The sequence below is a fragment of the Pristiophorus japonicus genome, chromosome 13 (assembly GCF_044704955.1).
Source record: "Pristiophorus japonicus isolate sPriJap1 chromosome 13, sPriJap1.hap1, whole genome shotgun sequence".
Taxonomy (NCBI): domain Eukaryota; kingdom Metazoa; phylum Chordata; class Chondrichthyes; family Pristiophoridae; genus Pristiophorus; species Pristiophorus japonicus.
In genome coordinates, this window is record NC_091989.1 from 116,441,646 (window position 1) to 116,467,905 (window position 26,260).

The 26,260-nt window shown below is 44.5% G+C and overlaps 1 protein-coding gene across 2 annotated transcripts in view; it reads left to right on the plus strand.

Annotated features, from left to right (window-relative positions):
- Positions 1-18,750: 18,750 nt before the first annotated feature.
- fhod1 (formin homology 2 domain containing 1) overlaps positions 18,751-26,260 on the plus strand; it is a 447,258-nt gene continuing 439,748 nt past the window's right edge. Inside the window, exon 1 of one of the 2 annotated variants that reach the window (XM_070897918.1) lies at positions 18,751-19,132. In XM_070897918.1, coding sequence (XP_070754019.1) covers positions 18,968-19,132 — 165 coding nt within the window. In that variant the 5' untranslated portion in view covers positions 18,751-18,967. The remainder of the gene's footprint in view (positions 19,133-26,260) is intronic. The other variant, XM_070897917.1, reaches the window with a different exon arrangement.

Genomic DNA, 26,260 nt, shown 5'->3' on the forward strand with positions numbered 1-26,260 from the left:
ATAGTCACTACTTATGCTGGCTTTATTGTATTAAGGCAGAAAACAGTTATCAGCCTACATGCATATTATTATATTTGCTTAAAACTACCAAAGAACTATTGATGTAAAGAGTAGAAAAAACAGATAATAAACTTCCTTCTGACATTTGTGAGTCTGATGATGCAGAAAATGACACACTTACAGGTAGATAGAGAATGGAAAGGCACTTTGCATCATCAAGGCCAAGGACGGCTGCAACCAGGAAAGCTCCTGCAGAGCAACCAAGCTTCATGGGTGTCAGCATGAGCATCAAGTTCATCTGTGACTGTTTTGGATTTTCCCTCCCATGCGAAGCTTGACAAAGATGTGCAAGCAATGAATGGCACATGAATGAAGAAGCTAAGAGTTAAAAATAATCAGGTACTTTATAAAGAAACTTGTTTGTGTATATTAATGGGGAAGTAGACAAAGCTATGTATATGTAGATATATATTTGTCGCCATTTTGTGGTCACGCTTTACTCCAATATGAATGTTTTCCTTTTTTGTTATACTTATTTCTTTCATCCTCCTTAACCCAGGAGTGAAGAGGCTCTGAATTCCTCCAAAGCCCCAATTGGGGGTTGGAGAACAGAACTAAGTTGGATAGATGCAAGAAACCTTGTGGAGTGGAACAGTTCTGACATTTTGCATCTTTTAACCGAAAACAATCAAAATACCTTTATATTAAAAAATCTTATTTTTCTTTCTCTTCCGTGCTGAGTGGCAACCCATTTCTTCTACTGCTTTTACATCTAGCAGCTCATGGTCTGGGTTGTTGCCACAGTAAAGACCCATTTTAAGTGGACAGGCTGTTAGCCTGACTCACAATTGCCCAGCAGGATAACCATCTAGATGCGATGTCACCCCACTCCCATGACAGGCAAGTACCCCGATGTATGTCAACCCACTATTCCCAGACCCGAACTCGTGTCTCTGCTTGCTGTCTGGAGTGGGGCTCGGATCCATCACCTTCCGACTCAGAGGTGGGAATGCTACCACCGAGCCAAAGGTCACTCTCATATTAAAAGGTATTTGAATATAATATTTTATATGTTAGTATTGTTTCACAATAGAATGGGCAGCTTTAATTATTCAAGCATGAATCAAATTTTCTTGCAATATTTTGATATTAAACCGGCTAGTTTAATAAATGTGACCAATCTAAGCACTATCTGTCGCAATAGAATATGTACATTTGAAGTTAAATACTAAAGGCTCATCATCAATGTACTTATTAAATAGATTGTTTGTTGTGCAGCAGTGCTGTAAGTAATGTGATATTTGTGTGGTTTAATGCTTCTCTTTAACAAGCAGCATCTCTGGGGGAAAAGAGTTTATATATTTGTGAATGAGGTGGCACATAGAAACATAGAACATAGGTGCAGGAGTAGGCCCTTCGGCCCTTCAAGCCTGCACCACCATTCAATAAGATCATGGCTGATCATTACCTCAGTACCCCTTTCCTGCTTTCTCACCATACCCCTTGATCCCTTTAGCCGTAAGGGCCACATCTAACTCCCTCTTGAATATATCCAACGAACTGGCATCAACAACTCTCTGCGGTAGAGAATTCCACAGGATAACAACTCTCTGAGTGAAGAAGTTTCTCCTCATCTCGGTCCTAAATGGCTTACCCCTTATCCTTACACTGTGTCCCCTGGTTCTGGACTTCCCCAACATCAGGAACATTCTTCCTGCATCTAACCTGTCCAGTCCCATCAGTATTTTATATGTTTCTATGAGATCCCCTCTCATTCTTCTAAACCCCAGTGAATACAGGCCCAGTCGATCCAGTCTCTCCTCATATGTCAGTCCTGCCATCCCGGGAATCAGTCTGGTGTACCTTCGCTGCACTCCCTCAATAGCAAGAACATCCTTCCTCTGATTAGGAGACCAAAACTGAACACAATATTCCAGGTGAGGCCTCACCAAGGCCTTGTACAACTGCAGTAATACCTCCCTGCTCCTATACTCAAATCCCCTAGCTATGAAAGCCAACATACCATTTGCCGCCTTCTCTGCCTGCTGTACCTGCATGCCAACTTTCAATGACTGATGTACCATGACACCCAGGTCTCGATGCACCTCCCCTTTTCCTAATCTGCCACCATTCAGATAATATTCTGCCTTCGAGTTTTTGCCACCAAAGTGGATAACCTCACATTTATCCACATTATACTGCATCTGCCATGCATTTGCCCACTCACTTAATCTGTCCAAGTTACCTTGCAGCCTCTTAGCATCCTCCTCACAGCTCACACCGCCACCCAGCTTAGTGTCATCTGCAAACTTGGAAATATTACTCTCAATTCCTTCATAGAAACATAGAAACATAGAAAATAGATGCAGGAGTAGGCCATTCAGCCCTTCTAGCCTGCACCGCCATTCAATGAGTTCATGGCTGAACATGCAACTTCAGTACCCCCTTCCTGCTTTCTCGCCATACCACTTGATCCCTAGTAAGGACTACATCTAACTCCCTTTTGAATATATTTAGTGAATTGGCCTCAACTACTTTCTGTCGTAGAGAATTCCACAGGTTCACCACTCTCTGGGTGAAGAAGTTTCTCCTCATCTCGGTCCTAAATGGCTTACCCCTTATCCTTAGACTGTGATCCCTGGTTCTGGACTTCCCCAACATTGGGAACATTCTTCCTGCATCTAACCTGTCTAAACCCGTCAGAATTTTAAACGTTTCTATGAGGTCCCCTCTCATTCTTCTGAACTCCAGTGAATACAAGACCAGTTGATCCAGTCTTTCTTGATAGGTCAGTCCCACCATCCCGGGAATCAGTCTGGTGAATCTTCGCTGCACTCCCTCAATAGCAAGAATGTCCTTCCTCAAGTTAGGAGACCAAAACTGTACACAATACTCCAGGTGTGGCCTCACCAAGGCCCTGTACAACTGTAGCAACACCTCCCTGCCCCTGTACTCAAATCCCATCGCTATGAAGGCCAACATGCCATTTGCTTTCTTAACCGCCTGCTGTACCTGCATGCCAACCTTCAATGACTGATGTACCATGACACCCAGGTCTCGTTGCACCTCCCCTTTTCCTAATCTGTCACCATTCAGATAATAGTCTGTCTCTCTGTTTTTACCACCAAAGTGGATAACCTCACATTTATCCACATTATACTTCATCTGCCATGCATTTGCCCACTCACCTAACCTATCCAAGTCACTCTGCAGCCTCATAGCATCCTCCTCGCAGCTCACACTGCCACCCAACTTAGTGTCATCCGCAAATTTGGAGATACTACATTTAATCCCCTCGTCTAAATCATTAATGTACAATGTAAACAGCTGGGGCCCCAGCACAGAACCTTGCGGTACCCCACTAGTCACTGCCTGCTATTCTGAAAAGTACCCATTTACTCCTACTCTTTGCTTCCTGTCTGACAACCAGTTCTCAATCCACGTCAGCACACTACCCCCAATCCAATGTGCTTTAACTTTGCACATTAATCTCTTGTGTGGGACCTTGTCGAAAGCCTTCTGAAAGTCCAAATATACCACATCAACTGGTTCTCCCTTGTCCACTTTACTGGAAACATCCTCAAAAAATTCCAGAAGATTTGTCAAGCATGATTTCCCTTTCACAAATCCATGCTGACTTGGACCTATCATGTCATCTAAATCATTGATGTATATTGTAAATAATTAGGGTCCCAGCACGGAGCCCTGCGGCACCCCACTAGTCACTGCCTGCCATTTGAAAAGGACCCGTTTATCCCGATTCTCTGCTTCCTGTCTGCCAACCAGTTCTCTATCCATGTCAATACATTACCCCCAATACAATGTGCTTTAATTTTGCACACTAATCTCTTGTGTAGGACCTTGTCAAAAGCCTTTTGAAAGTCCAAATACACCACATCCACTGGTTCTCCCATGTCCACTTTACTAGTTACATCCTCAAAAAATTCTGGAAGATTTGTCAAGCATGATTTCCCTTTCAATAAATCCATGCTGGTTTGGACCAATCCTGTCACTGCTTTCCAAATGTGCTGCTACTTCATCTTTAATAATTGATTCCAACATTTTCCCCACCACTGATGTCAGGCTAACCGGTCTATAATTCCCTGTTTTCTCTCTCCCTCCTTTCTTAAAAAGTTACATTAGCTACCTTCCAGTCCATAGACTGCTGCAAAATGATCACCAATGCATCCACTATTTCGAGGACCACTTCCTTAAGTACTCTGGGATGCAGCCTATCAGGCTCTGGGGATTTATCAGCCTTCAATCCCATCAATTTCCCTAACACAATTTCCTGACTAATAAGGATTTCCTTCAGTTCCTCCTTCTCACTAGACCCTCGGTCCCCTAGTATTTCTGGAAGGTTATTTGTGTCTTCCTTCGTGAAGACAGAATCAAAGTATTTGTTCAATTGGTCTGCCATTTCTTTGTTTCCCATTATAAATTCACCTGATTCTGACTGTAAGGGACCTACGTTTGTCTTCACTAATCTTTTTCTCTTCACATATCTATCGAAGCTTTTTCAGTCAATTTTTATGTTCCCAGCAAGCTTCCTCTCATACTCTATTTCCTCCCTCCTAATTAAACCCTTTGTCCTCCTCTGCTGAATTCTAAATTTCTCCCAGTCCTCAGGTTTGCTGCTTTTTCTGGCCCATTAGGGAATAGCAAGAAGTAATTGTAAATTCCTACGACATTTGGCCCTGCTAGTTACTGAGTGAACAAAAAGGTGTGGAGAGTTTGTATTGGGCAGCCAGTGCCTCCCCCATAGGGAAATGCTCAACAACCTTGCTCCAGCACGTGATTAACTCTGCATTTCATTTCCTGCATACAAAGGACAGGGGAGACACTGGGCTCCATCATCTCCGACAACACAGCTGAGTGAGGAATTCAACATAGTGGAATATTTAGTTGCACACTCATCCTATCAGTCGGTAGCATTATTACCTTTCACCAGTACCAAAGCAGACAGGAAGTGGGATTAGGGTGGGGGGATGATGTATGTGTTTTTGTTCCATGTTTGTGGATAATGTTGCTAAGAGACAGCATGTAGACGAAGAAGGGAAGCGCCAAGGATAGATCTTTTGGGGTCTCCAGAGATGGCAGTGTGGAGGTGGGAAGAGAAGCCATTGATAGAGATGCTCTGGATATATCTATCTGAAATAGGTCATTACATGCAATAGGGATAGGAGATCTAGGGTGCATTACAGGAAATGGGAAGAAACAGAACTGTGATTTAACAAATCTCAATCTACAAATTGCAGGCAATTATTATCTAATTGGGGAACTAAAATCTGAAAAATAGGTGACATGTACAGCGGTAAATTACTCATAGATGCAAATGATCAAATAGTTTTAAGAACACAATCTCCTATGCTAGTTTTGAACTGAATCCACTCAATCCATTTCCTTACATAAGAACTTAAGAAATAGGAACAGGAGTAGGCCATTTAGCCCCTCGAGCCTGCTCTGCCATTCAATAAGATCATGGCTGATCTGATCCTGGCCTCAACTCCACTTCCCTGCCCGCTCCCCATAACCCTTGACTCCCTTAACGTTAAAAAATCTGTCTATCTCCACCTTAAATATATTCAATGACCAGCCTCCACAGCTCTATGGGGTAGAGAATTCCAAAGAAAATTACATTCCAGTGTGCAAAATAGCTGATTCCTCCTGGATCATTCTGAAAGATAAACACAAGTAACAGACCAGCATTTATTCCATACTTCTTGTGTTTAAGCAATGCTGCGATCCAACATTATTCAATTCTACAAAGAACTGCTGCACTTGTTGTCAATGGCCTCTGTCCTAAAACACCAATAGCTTTAAACACGTTCAGTCTCGAGAATCACAGCACTTAAATTTAAATAAAAAAGATTTTGATTGATTGCCACTTCATAATGGTCACATTTAGGCGATGTTGAATCTCCGCATCAATGTCTGCCTTTGTTGACAAGAGGCTCCCGAGGTATGGGAAGTGGTCCACGTTGTCGAGGGCCGCGACGTGAATCTTGATGACTGGGGGACAGTGCTGTGTGGCGAGGACAGGCTGGTGGAGGACCTTTGTCTTACGGGTGTTAAGCATGAGGCCCATGCTTTCATATGCCTCGGTGAATACATTAACTATCTCCTGGAGTTCAGCCTCAGAATGTGCGCAGACGCAGGCGTCATCCGTGTACTGCAGTTCAGCGACAGAGGTTTGGGTAATCTTGAACCTGGCCTGGAGGCAGCATAGGTTAAACAGCTTCCCACTGGTTCTGTAGTTTAGTTCCACTTCAGCGGGGAGCTTGTCGACAGTGAGGTGGAGCATGGCAGCGAGGAAGATTGAGAAAAGGGTTGGAGCGATGACGCAGCCCTGTTTGACCCCGGTCCCGACGTGGATTTGGTCTGTAATGGATCCATTGGTAAGGATCACAGCCTGCATGTCGTCGTGGAGCCGGTGAAGGATGTTGACAAACTTTCGGGGGCATCCAAAATGGAGGAGGTTGCTCCACAAGCCCTCACGGTCGACAGTGTCAAAGGCCTTTGTAAGATCGAAAAAGGCCATGTCTAAGGGCTGGCGCTGCTCCCTGCATTTTTCCTGCAGTTGTCGTGCTGCAAAGATCGTAGTTCCCCATAGGGGACAAAATCCACACCGTGACTCCGGGAGGAGCTCCTCGGCCACGGGGAGAAGACGGTTGAGGAGAACTCTAGCGACAACCTTCCCAGTGGTTGATAGCACGCCTGAGGAAAAGAGTGTTTGAAGACCAGGCCCTCAAACCTACCACCAAGCTCATGGTCTATGGGGCTGTAGTAATACCCGCCCTCCTGAATGGATCAGAGGCATGGACGATGTACAGAAGACACATCAAGTCGCTGGAGATATATCACCAATGATGTCTCCGCAAGATCCTGCAAATCCTGGGAGGACAGACGCACCAACATCAGTGTCCTCGCCCAGGCTAAGATCCCCAGCATTTGAAGCACTAAACACTCTCGATCAGCTTCACTGGGCAGGCCACTTAGTTCGCATGCCAGACACGAGACTCCCTAAGCAATTGCTCCGCGGAGCTCCTTCACGGCAAACGAGCCAAAGGTGGGCAGTGGAAACTTTACAAGGACACCCTCAAAGCCTCTCTGGTGAAGTGCGACATCACCACTGACACCTGGGAGACCCTGGCTGAAGACCGCCCTGGGTGGAGAAAGTACATCCGGGAGGGCGTTGAGCTCCTCGAATCTGAATGTTGCGAGCGTGAAGAGGTCAGGCGCAGGCAGCAGAAGGAGCGTGTGGTAAATCAGTGCCACCCCCCACTTCCCCCGACGAATATCTGTCCCACCTGTGACAGGGTCTGTGGCTCTCGTGTTGGACTGTCCAGCCACCAAAGAACTCACTTTAGGAGTGGAAGCAAGTCTTCCTTGATTTCGAGGGACTGCCTATGATGATGATGAATGGTCACATTTATATGTTTTTTCCTGTATAGTTTTTGAATGCACAAGAGAAGGCCAAGAAACCATCCAGCACCAAGTATGGTAGAATAGTGGAACACGAGTTCAAATCCCACCATGGCTGTTTGAGAATTAGAATTCAACTTAAAAATACATTTGGAAATAAACAGCTGGTATCAGTAAAAAGTGATTATGAAGCTGTTGGGACTGTCCTAAAGTCCCCACTGGTTCACTAATGCCCTTTAGCGACATTACCTGGTCTCATCATCATCATAGGCAGTCCCTCGGAATCGAGGAGAACTTGCTTCCACTCCCAAAGTGAGTTCTTTGATGGCTGAACAGTCCGATACGAGAGCCACGGACCCTGTTACAGGTGGGACAGACATTCATCGAGGGAAGGGGTCGGTGGGGCTGGTTTGCCGCACGCTCCTTCTGCTGCCTGCGCTTGACCTCTTCATGCTCTTTGCATTGAGACTCGAAGAGCTCAACGCCCTCCCAGATATACTTTCTCCACCTCGGGCGGTCTTCGGTCAGGGTCTCCCAGGTGTCAGTGGTGATGTCGCTCTTTACCAGGGAGGCTTTGGGGGTGTCCTTATAACGTTTCCGCTGTCCTCCTTTGACTCGTTTACCATGAAGGAGCTCCACATAAAGCATTTGCTTAGGGAGTCATGTATCTGGCATGCGAACTATGTGGCCTGCCCAGCGAAGCTGATCAAGTGTGGTTAGTGCTTCAATACTGGGGATGGTAGCCTGGTCGAGGACACTGATGTTGGTGCGCCTGTCCTCCCAGGGATTTGCAGGATCTTGCGGAGACATCGTTGGTGATATATCTCCAGCGACTTGAGGTGCCTTCGATACATCGTCCACGCCTCAGATCCATACAAGAGGGCGAGTATTACTACAGCCCTGTAGACCATGAGTTTGGTGGTAGATTTGAGGGCCTGGTCTTCAAACACTCTTTTCCTCAGACGGCCGAAGGCTGCACTGGCGCACTGGAGACGATGTTGAATCCTCGCATCAATGTCTGTCTTTGTTGATAAGAGGATCCCGAGATATGGGAAATGGTCCACGTTGTCCAGGGCCGCGCCGTGGATCTTGATAATTGGACGGCAGTGCTGAGCGGCGGTGACAGGCTGGTGGAGGACCTTTGTCTGGCCTATATGTGACTCCAGTCCCACACCAATGTGGTTGACAACTGCCCTCTGAAGTGGCCTAGCAAGCCACTCAGTTGTAACGAACCCAGGGTATCGAGATATGGGCAATAAATGACGGCCTTGCCAGCAATGCCCATATCCCGAGAATAAATAATAACACAAATAAATGAATCAAAGAACTCAATGTAGATTCTAAAGATTCCTGCTTTTAATTTAATCTGACGGGAACCTTTCTGGATATGCAGTGTTTTCCTTTTCAGAGACAGAATGGTAATTCAATTCATTATGATGTTTCTGAAAAAGCTTCAGCAAATGCTGCTGCAGCTATCATTTGAGGGGAAATAACTCCATTATGATACAAATGCAACATTAAAAATTAAATTCACCCTTTCTCTTCATATGAGGTACACCTTGTTGGCAACCAAGTTTAATAGTTTGCTTCCAGAACTATGTCCTATAACCATTTAAATCCATTTAGAATGGCAGGTTAATAATTCCCTTTCCCAAAAAATCAACATTTAATGAATTACTGCTATTCTTGATAAATACCTCATTAATTAGAATCGCATTTCTGTTAAATTCTAAACGCTTTTCTCCAATTACTTTCAGATGATTACTCTCTTGGATATATTGACACCATCCCAAATGGCTTCAACATCTCACCAACACAAAACAGCTTCTGAGCTGCCCTAACTACAAAGTCATTTTCACAAATTAAAATGTGATAAAGTACTGACGTGTTCTGTGCTTTTATCAGTTACAATGTTACGCAACTTAAGAGGTCAAAGCTACACGGAAAATGAATCTTCTCATTCCTTTCACTTATAAAGTTGCCTCACAATTATCCATAGCATGAATCATCTTGTCGCTGAGTAATAGGCTGACAGCTCTCAGCATTTCAAAACATGAGCTATTTGATATATGCACAGAAGCAGCGATGGGATTTTTATGTGCAAACCAAATGTACTCTGACTCACTTGGCTTTCCACAAAAAAACCTGGTCACGTTACCAAGAAAACAGTTGATTTTGGGACGGCTTAAATTGTCCCATAATGTATCATGGATCACCTTTTCTGCTCATTCCCTGAAAGATTGCATATGTGCAGAAGACAGGTTGCATTACAGGGCAACTTAAGCTGATTCCGAATCAGGTGTTTTTCAGACTCCAAAGAAACACCACAGATGGGGGGGGGGGCTAGAAATTATGATGTCTGCACAAAACAGTGAATGGTTGGTAACTATGACTATCAGGAACGCATTCCAAAAGTGGATCACTCTGTGTGAACAAGAACTTCCTCATAATTGTCCTCAATTTGTCTTTTATGAATTTGAACCTGTGTCCCCTTACCCTACTCTTGCAATTCACTTCAAAATAATTTTCTGCATTAACTTTTTCCATACTGTGAACTATCTTGTATGCTTCTATATGATCACCTCTGGGACGTGTTGAAGGCTGAAAAGCCCATGTTTCTCCAATCTTTCCTCATAACTCAGACTTCTGTCACTAGGGACCAGTCTCATGACTCTTCTCCGTACTGCCTCCAATCCTTCAACATCTCCCTTGTGTTTTGGTGCCTAGAGCTGGACACAGTACTCGAGGTGTGGTCGGAACAGAGCACTATACAGGTTGATCATGACTTTCCCTGACTTGTATTATCTTGATTTGGCTAAGTCGATTGCTGCTCTGCATTTGCTGCATCTGTTGAGTCTATTAAGATTGCTAGGTCTTTCTTAATTTAATCCTTTAATTATTTCAGCACCGTTCTTGGAGTGCGTTCCTTTCTGTGTGTAATGCGTTGCACTGTCTGCATTAATTGTCATCTGCAACTGTTCTGTCCATTTATATATTTTGTCAACCGTTGTAATTTCTGAGTTGCCTCCTTTGATTCTACTGTTCTTCCTATTTTGATATCATCCTCAAATTTAACCAATTCGCATTGAATCCAAATCATTGATGTAAATTGGAAATAGTAGGGGTCCTGTTGCTGATCCCTGGAGTATGCTGTTTAGTATTTCTCTCCATCCTGAATAAGTGCTAGTTGTTTTCTACCCGTCAACCAATTTCTTATCCATTTCCAAGATTTATCCTGATTCCCCACATGCTTCAAGCTTAACTAATAGCCTTTCATGTGGAAATTTATCAAATGTCTTTTGGAAGTTCAAGTGCAACATGTTGTCGAATTTACTTGGGATGCCACCCTTCCCCAGTTCAATCAAAAATGTTGTTACTTTCAAATTGAATCAAGTTTACAATCATTTTAATAAACAGTTCAATTGGAGAGAGCCTGCAAGCCCCCATCCTGGGGAGAGTTTCAATGCCACTGGTGTCGGGGCATTTATGCAGCACAAATTAAGTCACTTCACTGACCTGTATGTCCCATGATTCAGTGCTCCGATCGTCAGTTGTTGCAGCAGAAACATGGCTGCCTATAACGGCAATCATTTATGTTGCTATTGACAGTGCCATTGTTGTCAGAAGTGTAAGCTAAGGCTGCTTCTTTTGGTGATACTCTGCCTCTAGCAGCAGTAATGTTACCTTGCCTACCTTGCTTCTAATATCAGTGTCAAAGCAACAATAAAGTTAGTGCTGAGTGGGTGGCTTTGGAGGCCACATTTCTAACAGTCAGGAAGTGAGCAAAACATTAATCATGTCTCTTGAGCCATTGTGGTTTTGTTTTTATCATGAAGCAACAACTCAGAAAAGGCCAACCAAGACAAAGTCACGAGCAGCTCCTATCAACAACCTCTGAAGAAACATGACTTTACAGGCCTACTGTATGGCACGCCTGGCCCCAAAGGACTAAAACCTCCTTACTACCCTGTGAGCCAAAATGTTTGAGCAGTTATTTAAAAATAACAAAGAATGTCTTCAGCGGGCCCCATGTCGGAGTTGAGGCAAATCACTGGCTATTGGTGAGCAGGAGTGATTAAGCAACTGTTCTCTTTTTTCAATTCAGTGACTAGTCAGAAACTATGCCTCGCCGCAGTGCAACAGTTGTACAAGCTATCACGGATTTTGTTGGCAAATTTACTTTGAGGTTTGTTTATGCACTAAGTGGGGCATAAAGCCCACTCGGAGGCAGGTGGGTGTGAGACATCTTGTTCTGTGACTGCGGTGATTGATTTTGTTGCTAGCAGCTTTGGAATGGTGACGTTGGCTGACTTATTCTGTATGTCCTGATTCTCAGGGGAAGTGCTGTACCTCCACCTGCTAGCTTCCCAGGTGACCCTAACCAAGTTCAAGAAATCACATGCTTAGATCTCAGATCTTGCCACACAGAGTATCTGCACATTAACCTGTTCCGCTCCTGTGCTCTTCTCTGATGCTTTGCACTTTTTATTCAACAGGTGGCAGCAAATCTCTGATCTGAATTCTATGGATTTATGAAATACAATCGTAAACAAACCTTAAATAATATCTCATTGAATAAAGCTTCACTGCAATTTATTATATTAATTCCTTTTCAGTGATTTGAATTGTTGCATCTCATATTTTAAATAAATGCTCGTTAGACAGTGAGTTTCCTGATATTCCCATTTCAGAGCAATCAGCCGCACAGTAATAACACTCCTTATTAGTTGTTAGCTTTGGCTCAGCGGTAACACTATTGCCTCTTAGCCAGCAAGTCCTGGGTTCAAGTCCTATCCCAGAGACTTGAGCATATAATCCAGGCGAACATTTATGCGCAGTACTGAGAATGCTACACTGTTGGATATGTCGTCTTTCGGATGAGATGTTAATCTGAGGCCCCGTCAACCCTCTCAGATGGACGAAAAGGTCCCTATTTCGAAGAAGACCAGGGGAATTCATACAACAAATCCATGGACTCTATCAGATACTTTCCCTTAGTGCTCAGTGTATAAACTGCCCTTATGACTATCGGTAAGCAATTCAAATCCTAACCTCACCTGACATCCACACGTGTACATGAGCCACTAGGTACAGCTATTGGGGTCAATAGGAATAGCTATCAGGAGCAACATACACAGCTAATATTTTCCCTCCTCCCTCTCCCAATGAAGTACTGCAGCCTGTTTGAGGGGGTGGGATAATCTGTTGTGGAAATATTTCTGGGTGAAAAGAGAAAAGGAAATTCTATTTTAACGACACTGATTATAGTAACACCTGCAACGACAGGGCAGTGTGATGGAAATCAAAGCCCTGGAATCAGTTAAGAAACAATTAGATACAGCAATGGGGAGTGTAGGGTTGTTCTGGATGGATGAATTCAAATAGGCTGACTGGTTTTCCTCAAGCATAGAATCAGGTCTTTCAACCCAACTGGTCTATATGCCGGTGTTTATACTCCACACGAACCTCCTTCCAATCTGATTACCTCTTCCAACCCTACCCACCCTCCCCGTCCCCTCTTTTCCCTTCTCCTTCGTGTATGCATCAAACTGCCTCTTAAATGAATCAATGCAATCTACTTCAACCACTCTGTGTGACAGCGAGTTCCACATTTGTACCACTCTGTGTAAAGAAATGACTCCTATATTCTTTATTTGATCTGTTTGTGTCTTATCTTATATTTATAGCCACTTGTCCTGGTCTCATCCACGAATGAAAAAAGTTTCTCCACATTCAACCTATCGAACCCCTTCATAATTTCAAAGACCTCGATCAGGTCTTCTCTTAGTCTTCACCTTTACAGAGAAAAGATTCCCAGTCTGCTCAATATTTCCTGATGATTGCGTCCTCTGAATTCTGGTGATTTTGTGAGAAATTCTAACTGCTTTTAAATATCAAACTGTTGCACATTGGCTCAGTGGCAACATTCTCACCTCCAAGGTGTGGGCTCAGGTACCACTGCAGGATTTAAGCCCATAATCTCGACTGGGCGTTGTGCATTGTCAGAGGTGCCGTCATGTGGATGTTAAACTGAAGCCCCATCTACATTGTTCAGGTAGTTGTAAAGGATCCCATGCATTATTTTTAAGAGGAACAGAGGAGTTCTCTCAGTATCCTGGTCAACATTCATCCTTCAACTGTCACCAGCAAAGCAGATCCACCAGTCATTCATCTCATAGCGGTTTGTAAGAGCTGGTGGCCCTTGTTGTCTGCATAACAGAAGTGACTACACTTCCAAAGTAATTATCTGGCCATGAGGGACTTTGGGTTATCCTGAGGACGTGAAAGGCACCAAAATTCTGAATGCCTTCATAGTTTGAATTATTTTTAAATACTTTTTAAATTATTGACCAGAATGGCTTCTAGCCTTTTATACTTAGCAAACCCCTTTTTAAAAAAAAAAACAGTGCGTCAAACCCACTGGTTGGTGACTGGCCAATTCCCTCCAAAATTAGATATTAAGTTAAATGTCACAACAAGCTTGATGCTGTATTCCTCTGATATGGTAATACCTGTATGTTGTCAGTCTGCATTCTTTAAAGTCTTAACATCAAATATCACTCGGGTGTTACCACTGATCGCTCAATTTGTGAATCAGTAAACATGATGAGGAAGGCCACAAGCTTGATTCCTAGTCTGTAGTGAGTCTACCACAAGTGGTTCGGTGGGGGTACTGCGAGTGTCTCAGTGGCCCTGGGCTAAGGAGAGCAAAAAAAGACAGATTTCTCCATTCTGATCTCTTGCTGGAAGCGCACATGTAAATATCTGCTTTAGCACAGTGCTGATGTACCCCATGGTCAAATAGCCTGTCAACACTTACTGTCCAGGAAGATATCATCGGTCAGCCAGCACCTATAGAACTCTGCTCCAGTATGAGTACAAGTATTGAGGGGAAGAGGGCAGGCAACAGATTTAAAAAGAAAACTTTCAGAGTAACTCTGAAATGGATTTGGACACATTCCAGACACTGGGCCTATACTGCTGCTAATCCAAAGGGATTTCCCAGGATAAAGAACAATAACAGGATCCTGAAAATGACATTGAGGGTTAGAGAGCAATATTTTAAACCACAGACCTATTTCCATAAATACAATCTGCTCTTTTATGAGATATTGAATGCTGTAACCAGGCAAATGTTCAGATGGGGTGGGAGACTGTGTACTTCCATATATCATTTTATTAAATGGTATATTTTTGTAATAATGAGCCCTTTTAAAATCTAATTCTAATTAACAACACGTTGGCATAACTTGTATATGTAATATCAGTATACATGGTACAGTGAATTTTGTGGCTTGTCTGAGACTGTGGATAACCTGGGGACCGATTCCAGGTGGTGGGATTGGCTTTATGGTGAACCACTGTGGCAGTGGTTGGTGGGTTTTGGCTGTGCTACCAGCATTGTTGTGCCGATTGGGTGGGGCGGAACATGACACAGATGCTTGCCATGCAACCAGAGTGGGGGCTGGTGTTGATGTGCCGAACAACCAACCTCTGGCAGATGGAAAAAATGGGGACCAGATTTTGAAGAATTGCTGCTGATTCAGGATCAGGAAATAGGTAATTATCCCAAACTCACTCTTTAAAAAGAAAATATATATATATCAAATCTCTTTTTACCCCAGTTTCTAAGGGCCACGAAACAAGTGCTATTTCACCTTTCTTTGCATTAGTAGTGCTCAGTGTCTCTAGCCCCTCCCAGTAACTGCACACATACTTTCATCACTCCCAGTAACTGCACACATACTTTCATCACTCCCAGTAACTGCACATACTCATCACTCCCAGTAACTGCACACACACTCATCACTCCCAGTAACTGCACACTCTCATCACTCCCAGTAACTGCACACACTCTCATCTCTCCCAGTCACTGCACACACTCTCATCACTCCCAGTAACTGCACATACTCATCACTCCCAGTAACTGCACACACTCATCACTCCCAGTAACTGCACACACTTTCATCACTCCCAGTCACTGCACACACTCTCATCACTCCCAGTCACTGCACACACTCTCATCACTCCCAGTAATTGCACACATGCTCTCATCTCTCGGAGTAACTGCACACACTTTCATCACTTCCAGGAACTGCACACACTCCAATCCCTCCCAGTAACTGCATATTTATGATTAACTCCATAATCATGGAACTGAGTGAATTAATAACGTACATTACATTACCATGAGGTAATAAAGTAAATTCATGAATCCCATAGTCCCAGCAGGAAGCAGAGGGGTGAAGATAGGACTACCACACTAGTGTCAATTCTATGACCGTGCTCCTTTTGAGTGTGGCTTGTAGAACAGTGTGTCAATTCACTGATCTCGCTATTGTGAGAGTAGGATCAGTGACATTGCCTTATTGTTTTATATTTCCTGCCTGTTTTTTTTTAATTAAATTTTTTGTTATTTTTCTCCCATTTCCTGGCAGCGCTGACTCATACATCAGTGGATTTCCAGCACACTGCAGTATTATTCAAGTGGGCATCCTGTGTGAACCTAGACAATTAATGTTGGTTGCCTATTCAAATGTACAGAGCATTACAGCCGAATCAGATACCGTCCTCACCTGAAGTCACCATGTGCACTTACCAGGAGGCATCACTGGATACAAACAGGGATACAAACTCTGGCTCACTTTTCCCTGGCCTAGCCTAAAGAAAAACAAAAGGCTTGCATTTATAAAGTGCCTTTCACAACCTCAGGGAAAGCGCTTTACAGGCAATGAAGTACTTTAGAAGTGTAGTCACTGTTGTAATATAGGAAACACAGCAAGCTCCCACAAACAGCAATATGATAGTGACCAGATAATCTGTTTTTGTGGCGTGGTTGAGGGATAAATGTTGGCCGGGACACTGGGGAGAGCTCACTGCTTCTCTTCGAATAGTGCCATTGGCTCTTTTATGGCTACCATTGATTTAACGTTTCATCCAAAAGACGGCACCTCTGTCAGAGCTGCACTCCCTCAGTACTGCACTGAAGTGTCAGCCTAGATTATCTGCTCAAGTCTCTGGAGTGGGTCTTAAACTCACAACTGTCTGACTCAGACGAGAGTGCTACCACAGAGCCACAGCTGACATAGCCTAGGCTCATTGAAACTAACTGGGGTGCCCCTACAGCTGCCCTCTCTGTGATCAGCACACACCATGGATTGAGCCTGAAACCTTCTCATACATGTTGCTCAGAATCACACCGAGCGGTGCATTTTACCCACTTTATCGTTGAGAATTCGTTTATTTGTTTTTGACATTTTCCTCTCTTCCCTTCCTCCTCTCCTAAAGGTTCGGACCCCATGCAAGAGTACAGTAAGGAAGGAAATATCAAAAATGAGGGTAAAGTCACCAATCCAATGCGCACAAAATGGGGTCCAGATGATAGTTAGCAACCTTGGCTCAGTGATAAAAGTCTTGGCACAAAATCAGTAGGTTTTGGGTTCAAGACGCACTCCAGACAAGTGAGCACAAAATCTAGGCTGACACTTCAGTGTAGTATATTTGTCCTCTCAGGTAGATCCGAAAGATTGCACAGCACTATTTGAAGCAGAATAGGGGTCTTCCAGTGTCCTCGCCAGCCTTTATCCCTCAACCAACACCACAAAAACAGCTTATCTGCTTAATGATTCTGTTGGTGTTTGTAGAATCCTTGCTGTGTGCAAATTGGCTGCTGTGTTTCTCTGCATTATATCTGACTACACTTCAAAAAGTACTTCATGTGGCTGTGCTTTGGATTGTCCTGAGGTTATGAAAGGTTCTATATAAATGCAATTTCTTTCTTTACAGCTACTTGTGTGCCAGTAACCTTCTGGTACCTTGTATAAGTGGCTATTATTGAGATGTTCTCCTTTCTAGTTTTGGCAAGCTATTTGAGCAGAAGGGGCATTATAGCCAATTGTAATCCTTTCCTTGCTTGATGTCCACACAAACACCTTCCCAGCAGGGGTCACTAGATACCGCAGAAATTCCAGGCAATTTGGTGGTGCGCAGTGGTGCTGACGCTGTGGCTGTGGTCAGCACAGACCAGGGATCGTAATTGGGACCTTCCTGGTCTCTAACTCACTGGATAAACTCACTAAGCCACTGGAGAAGCCCTGAACTCTCCCAATTTATAACAATTTCCCATAAAAATGTTCTCTGGATATGGGCGACACTAGCAAGGCTTCACTTATTAGCCATCACTTGCTGCCTTGAAAAGGTGGTAGTGGGTCTTCTTACATAATGATTGTTTTTACAACATGATGTGAATTAGAGTCATATGTAAATCAGACTGGGTAGAAGAGGGTGGTGCCCTTCTCAGAAGGACATTAGGGTGAGTAAGATTCTATGGTGAATGTCCTCGCACATTTGTAAATATGAGACCTTCTCAGACTCGTCTTTAGCAAGACAACCAAGGCTGCCATGTGTGTCATGAACAGGAATGGGACATTTTGCCTGTAAGGCTCCAAATTCCAAACACATCATGGTTAACTTTTTAAAAACAAATTTCACTTAAGGCTCTGTGATAAATACCAGTAAGCAGCATTAAATATTCATGGTGGGTGGGGAGGGCCATTGCGCTCAACTATTAAATTTATTTTCATAATCGACTTATCAAGATGACCTTTCATTTTGGAGGGAGCTGAGAGACAAGATATCTGACATAACAAATAGCCAAAGCACTGTCAATCTTGTAATAGTCTCCATATTATGATTTTTTAAAAACAATTAATAAAAATATTATATTAACATAAAAATAATAATTGACTGAAAAAGTAGCATTTCTATAGCTCCTTACCATGTCCCTGAAACCGCAGTACTTCACATACAACAAATTACTTTTAAAAGCAGTTATGTGGGAAAATCATTTTGTGCACAGTGAGATCCCACAGAGATCAATGGGGTGAATGACCAGTCAATCTGTTTTGGGGGTATTGGTTGAGGGAGGAATGTTGGGCAGGACACCAGGAGAATTCCCAACATCTCTTCATATTATACATTCACTCCACTCACTCCAACAGGCAATTGAATTGTGCCATTTACAGGACAGCACCAAGGATTTCACTAAGTGAAGTTTCAGCTTCGAAATAGGGTTTACATGCAAGTAAATAAGGCCCCTGTAATCTCCCTGTGGGAATAATCTTTAAGTCTCTCTGCTGTCCGTGACTTATTACCTACTCCAGTGGCGGGAACACATCCGGCTTGGACTCTGTGCCTTGTTTATTTTCAGACGAACGGTCATAATAGCAACAAGCTGTCAGTCATGCAACAAAAAAATAAATTAAAAATAACGCCTGGCAGGTTGCGGAGATCCGAGGACGAGAGCTTCTGAATGCAGGCGGTGACACACATGTGCTGATGCCATGCCCCCTTTAAGATGCTGTCTGACTCACTTCTACTTCCTGGTTGCGTCGAAGTTTGAGTCTTAATGTAACATCAGAGATACAGAGTGGAATCGTGGCAACTTCTCGTCCCCTCAGCACTGCCACTCGCTGACAGCTTCTCTCCGAGGGACTCTCCTCCTACAGCCGGCTCCCTCTGCGGTGTGAGGGCACTCGGGACCATGGCGACTATAACGTGCAGGGTGCAGTATCTGGACGACGTGGACCCGTTCATTTGCACCAACTTCCCCGAGCCCAGGAGACCGCCGACTTATAACTTTTACGAAACGATCCCTTTAATAGCCCAAGTGGCGGGAGTTCACAAGCTGCTGGACTCCCCGCTGAAGGTAAGTCTTCGCAGCGACTTCACCATTGCCCGTGGCGAGAGACCATCTCCTGATTGATGCTACTGTTTTTTTTAAACATTTAATTTAAACACTTCGGAAATGTATTTTTTTTAAATTACAGCCCCTCCCCAGCTAAGGTTGTACAGCGAAGCTACTCTCCTTTCTCACAGGTGTGCTGGTCTGGGGGAGGGGGGGGTGTAATTCCAGCCTCAGGGGGACAACTTTCACTGTCAATCAGAGAACAAACAACAAAGCCTTATATCCTCAAACAATCCGAAGAATGCGTCATCCGACTTGAATTTCATAAGTGACTTGCTCTCATTAGACACAGGAGTGGCCCCAGTGTCCAGAAACACTTGCAGCATTAAGGGGACCTTGTCCTCCTGCTCAGGCATTTTAAATGGTTCCCACACACAGGAATGTGCAATTATCATTTCAAAGGTGCCAGCAGACAGCATCTTTGAAACTATTCAAAGGGTATTCTGGCTACAGTGGTGAACCTTAAATCTAATACATTCTCTCCCATGGGCCTTGTTGGAATGTATGTCTTTGTTGAGTCTTTGGAGGATTTTTTTTCCTCCAAGATGAATGCAGAACCTTTTAAAACGTATTAACTTCGGTACGTTGGAATCAAATGGTCCCCCTGTAGTGATAGTTGGAATTGTCTCCCTGTGACATCACGTGAACTTTCTGGTAATAATTAGTGTTAAGTCCTGACTCTAATGTACGTACTTACACGAGACACATGCTGAAATCAAGGTCACTCAGGACCTGCACCTTTAATTCCAGCTCTCCAGTGCTGCACTTGCCTGAGACCTCCCTTTATATACCTCAGTGGGACAGGTGTGGAGTGTCTTCTGCAAGTGCACCCCTGGTGGTAAGGTATGCTTATTGTTACAGGTCATATCCAGTTACAGTCATGTATAGCATAGTAAGATACAGTTATATACAGTAATGTGAGATACATGACAATTAGTACTTAAGATCCTGTGCAGTGATTTACTTCTTTCAATTTAGTATATTGTATTCACTGCTCACGATGTGGTCTCCTCTACATTGGGGAGACCAAGCGTAGACTGGGTGACCACTTTGCGGAACACCTCCGTTCAGTCCGCAAATCTGACCCTGAGCTTCCAGTCGCCTGTCACTTTTAATTCTCCACTGCATTCCCACTCTGACCTCTCTGCCCTCGGTCTCCTATACTGTTCCAACGAAGCTCAACGCAAGCACAAGGAACAGCACCTCATCTTTCATCTTTCGTTTAGAAACTTTACAGCCTTTTGGACTCAACCCAGAGCCAACCTATCACAGACCTTCCCTTTTGTTCTTTCTTCCCCTCCCCCTTTCAGTGCTTGTTAAGAATCTGTTCTTTTCAAACACTCTCCAGTTCTAACGAAGGGTTGTCGACCCGAAACGTTAACTCTGCTTCCTCTCCACAGATGCTGCCTGACCTGCTGAGATTTCCAGCATTTTCTGCTTTTATTCCAGATTCCAGCATCCGCAGTATTTTACTTTTGTATTAGTGTTTAATTCACTGCCACTTCTCTTCTCGGAATGCCCACCTTGAAGAAGTTCTGCTCCTCCCTCAGAAGGGATTTCCGTTTGTGTCTTTTATCTTGTTCATCTCCTTTGCTTTCTGTTTCCTTTCTCGTGTTTGATCAAGTATCTGCCAAGACTCGCTTTCACAGCCACATCTCTTTCCTCAGTAACTGTCTCTGCCTCAGACATAATCCACGTGGATTCTAATTGAAATTCCACCCTTCATGTTTTGGATCCAACTAGGATTAGTTATCTCCGAGATATTCAACGTTCCTCCAACCACTGCTCTCACCGCATCCTGGGATCCACACTCAATGCTATGCGCCTCCACATGCACACTCTCGACCTCTCTCCAGCAGCACCGACTCACTATCTCTAAGCTGTCCTGATTCCATTTCATCCTTCGCCTCATCCAGCGCTTTAACCAAAAACTTTTCTCCTTCCTTTCAAGTGTCAAGGATCGTAAACTTCAACAACTCTTGAACACCAACGCCCCTCTGGAACCTTCTTCCCCACACTTCCCTCTGATCCCATCCCTTCTTCCAACCTCACCCCCTGCCGTGTTTTCACTATCCCCTCTGACCCCGAATGATCTGTCCTCAGTAAAGGCCTGAGCTTCATCCCCTTTTGCCCCCACCTCAATGAATTTCGAGCTCGGCACGATGCTGAGCTCTCTTTCCACCGCCTTCGCCTCCATGCCCACTTATTCGGCCAGGAGTCTTCTCCCCTCACCCCCCTCCCCCTCCCACCCCTGCACAGCTAACCCTTTCTTCCATTTTCAGAATTCTCGCTCTATCTGGACCTCTCCCTCTGGCCTCTTACCCTCTCTAGATCTCTTCATTGCAAATTGCCGACAGGACATTGGCCATCTCAATTTCTCCCCTCACTCACTCCAACCTACCTCCCTCTGAACTTGCAGCACTCTGCTCGCTCAGATCCAACCCTAACCTTGTCATCAATAAGGGAGGTGCTGTTGTTGTTTGGCAAACAGACCTCTACCTTGCAGAGGCTGATCGCCAATTCTCTGTCACCTCCTCCTACCTCCCTCTGGAGCATGACCCCATTACTGAACATCAAGCCATAATTTACCAGACCGTCACTGACCTCATCGCTGGAGATCTTCCCTCCACAGCCACCAACCTCATAGTTCCCCAACCCCGCACAGCCCGCTTCTACCTCCTTCCCAAGATCCACAAACAGGACTGCCCCGGTAGACCCATCATTTCAGTCTGTTCTTGCCCCACAGAACTTATTTCTTCCTATCTCAACTCTATTTTTTCTCCCCTTGACACGCTCTTCCCACCTACATCCACGACTCCTCCGATGCCCTCCATCACTTCAACAGTTTTCTGGCCCCAACCGTCTCCTTTTCACCATGGATGTCCAATCCCTCTACACTTCCATTCCCTACCAGGATGACCTGAGGGCGCTCCATTTCTTCCTCGAGCAGAGGCCCAACCAATCCCCATCCACCACCACTCTCCTCCACCTGGCTGAACTTGTTCTCACATTGAATAACTTCTCGTTTAATTCCACTCCTTCCAAATTAAAGATGTTGTTATGGGAACCCACATGGGTCCTAGCTATGCCTGTCTTTTCGTGTGATATGTGGAAGATTCTTTGTTCCAGTCCTACTCCGGTCTCCTCCCTCACCTCTTTTTCTGGTACATTGATGACTGCATCGGTGCCGTTTCCTGCTCTCGCCCTGAACTTGAAAATGTCATTCATTTTGCATCCAATTTCCACCCTTCCCTCACCTTCACATGGTCTATCTCCGAACTCTTCCCTTCCCTTCTTCGACTTCTCTGTCTCCATCTCTGGGAATAGGCTTTTGACCAGTATCCACTATAAGCCCACTGACTCCCACAGCTACCTGGACAACACTTCCTCCCACCCCACATCCTGTAAGGACTCCATTCCATTCTCCCAGTTTCTCCGTCTTCGTCGCATCTGCTCTGACGACGCCACCTTTCACACGAGTGCCTCTGACATGTCTTCCTTTTTCAATAGAGGATTCCCCTCCGCCATGGTTAACATTGCCCTTGACCGTGTCTGTTCTATTTCCCGCAGCTCTACTCTCACCCCTTCCCCTCCCTCTCAGAATCATGACAGGGTTTCCCTTGTCCTCACCTTTCACCCCACCAGCTCCATGTTCAGCAGATCATCCTCCACCATTTCCACCACCTCCAGCGTGATCCCACCACCAATCACATCTTCCCCTCCACTCCCCTCTCAGCATTCCGAGGGGACCATTCCCTCTGCGACACCCTGGTCCATTCCACAGTCACCCCCAGCACCTCTCCCCTTCCCACGGCATCTTTCCGTGCAAACGCAGGAGATGCAATACCTTCCCTTTTACCTCCTCCCTTCCCACTATCCAGGGCCCCAAATACTCCTTCCAGATGAAACAGCAATTTATTTGTACTTTCAATTTAGTATACTGCATTCGCTGCTCACGATGTGGTCTCCTCTACATTGGGGAGACCAAGCGTAGATTGGGTGATCACTTTGCGGAACACCTCTGTTCAGTCCGCAAGTCTGACCCTGAGCTTCCAGTTGCCTGTCACTTTAATTCTCCACTCCATTCCCACTCTGACCTTTCTGTCCTCGGTCTCCTACACTGTTCCAGCAAAGCTCAACACAAGCTCGAGGAACAGCACCTCATCTTTTGTTTAGACACTTTACAGCCTTCTGGACTCAACATCAAGTTCAAAAATTTCAGACTGTAACTGCTGCCAATCTTTGGCTCCGCCCCCTCCGCCCCCCCCCCCCCCCCCCGCCACCGCCCTCAGAGCCTGATTTTTTCCTTCTTTTTCTCTCCTTGTTTCTAATAGCAGTTGGTCATAATCCCACAATTCACATCCTTTCTTGACTAATGTTTTTCTAACTCCTAGCATTACCATTTGAATTTAGGCCATCATCCCTTTTGTCTCTCTAATCTCTCCCGTCTTCCACCCTATCACAGACCTTCCCATTTGTTCTTTCTTCCCCTCCCCCTTTCAGTGCTCCTTAAGAATCTGTTCTTTTCGAACACTCTCCAGTTCTGACGAAGGGTCATCGACCCGAAACGTTAACTCTGCTTCCTCTCCACAGATGCTGCCTGACCTGCTGATATTTCCAGCATTTTCTGCTTTTATTCTAGATTCCAGCATCTGCAGTATTTTGCTTTTGTTTAAGATCCTGTATTTGTCCTGCCGAAACTAGGGACTAAGATAGTGCATGTGATGGTAGGATTTTGGATTGTACCTACCTCATGTCCGAAACCATGCAGTTTGAGAATTAAAATTTACTTTGATATCAGTAAATGTGACCACGAAGCTGTCGGATTGTCATAAACTCCCAACTGTTCCACTAATGTTCTTTCAGGAAAGAAACTTGCCATCCTTACCTGGTCTGGCCTATAGAGGCTCCAGTCCCACACCAACATCATTGACTCTTAACTGCTCTTAGAAGTGGCCTAGCAAGCTTACTCAATTGTAACAAATTGTTACATGCAATGTTTCAAGGAGAAGGCCCACCGCCACCTTCTTGGGGAAACCAGGGATGGGCAATAAATGGCAGCCTTGCCAGCAATGTTCACATCCTGAGAATGTTTTTTTTTAAGTTAGAGTGCCAGGGCTAGATTGCTTATCACCTCGTGGCCCAGTGCTGATATGCAGAGCAATATGTATAATAATCATATGTTGAACATATGGGCAGCTTGGCACACATTGTAACCTACTGTAACCACACTACCTCGTGGGCAATGTTGCGAAGTGAATGACATTGGTGCAAAGACCATTGCAATCCTGTGCACTCACTCCCATGCTCCTGGCCCTTGCTAGCTCTTGCTCTAAAGCATTATCTCTGATTTTAAAGCACTTTGTTAGGTTTTGTAGCTGATTAGTAGCATTCTCGCCTCTGAGTCAGAAGGTTGTCTGTTCAAGTCTCACTCTAGAGACTCGAGCGCATAGTTTAGGCTGACACTCCAGTGCAGTACTGAGGAAGTGCTGTACTGTTGGAAGTGTCATTTTTCGGATGAGACATTAAACTGAGGCTCCGTCTATACTCTTGGATGAACGTAGAAGATCCAGGGGAGTTCTCCGCAGTGTCAGAGCCAATATTAATTGCTCAACCAACACCTAGAACAGATTATCTGGTCATTGCCCTTTGTGGGACCAGCTGAGTGCAAATTGTCTGCTGCATTTCCTACATTATAACAGTGACTATGCTTAGAAAGTACTTACTTGGCTGTAAAGTCATGAAAGGCGCTGCTTAGAAAGTAGTTAATTGGGTGTAAAGCCCTGCAGTCATGAAAGGCGCTATACAAATGCAAGCGTTTTTCTTTTTTGTTTCTTTGTTTCCTGTCTCTAGGTCTCTATGCACGATATTGCAGGAGCGAGTATTACCTGCTTCCAGGCTTTTTCCAATTTTGTTCAGTAACAAGGAAGTGATTGAGAGTAGCCAAGGTGACTCTCCTCACCCACCCCCAGAGAATGCAGTGCTTTGACTCCTGATATACCTCTTGCCTCCTTGCCCACCGCCCCCCCATGGTCTCTGACTGGTGACTTTCTGTCAATCGTTCTATAATTAGCTCCCGTGTAACATCAGTCTGTTTGTGGATCCATAAACACTGTGTCCTCAAGACTAACTTATAACCTTCGGACAGTACACATCTTGAATGTTGCACTGAAGTGGTTTCTATGTTACACTGATGTAAGATGATCAGTATAACTGGAGTCAGAGACTGCTATAGTTGTGAACATACCCAGAGGAGATGGCCTCAGTTTTGATAACATTGTAACCACTTCAAAGCCACTGCACTGCCTTTAAATTTCTGACGTTAGAAAAGAGCCGACTGTTCACTGGCAGTTGGAGGCCAAGGAGCATGTGTTTAAATGTGCACGCTCACCTCTGTTGTCCCATAACCAGCGACGTGTGCAGAGTGATAGCAGAACTCCACGCTGTCTGCCCCCAGTACTGTACCAAACTTGCATTTGCAATTAAGTGCTTCAACCAAACTTTTCTGGAAAGCAAATGTCTACAAATCTATCCACAAGATGACCCCCCTTGTTAAATTTAATTGTACCATGCTATAATTTCACCAAGTTTATTATTTTTTCCCACCCTCCTCATTAGTCTCTAATAGGTGTACTATTAACTGAGGATCCGATAGCAATGACTTGACTAGGTCTTTGGAAATTCTTTGCAGTTCTCTTGACGGCTCGTGTGCTATTGAATTACCCAGGCCAGAAAGGTCTCGGCTTCATTCCCTGGTCTGTGCTGAATTAGTCAATGCCAGTGGGAGCAATATGATTGGGCTAAGGAGGGGAAAACCTAGCCGTCTTCCTGCCCTTGGTCTCGATCCAGTGATTTTCCTGGATCTGTGCGTGTTTAGATTAATGGGGTGAAAAATATAACTGTTGGTGCTGTCATTTGTGGAAGGATCTCTGAAGTGATGCAAGTGATGGTTACTGAGAACTGGAATCAAGCCAGTCAGGTGATGGAACAGATCTAAACTCAGTCTTTCTAAAATATACACTCCACTAAGTCAATCAGTTCATAAACTTGAATCGAAGTTTACAGTTAAATTCTGAAGTTTATTTTAAC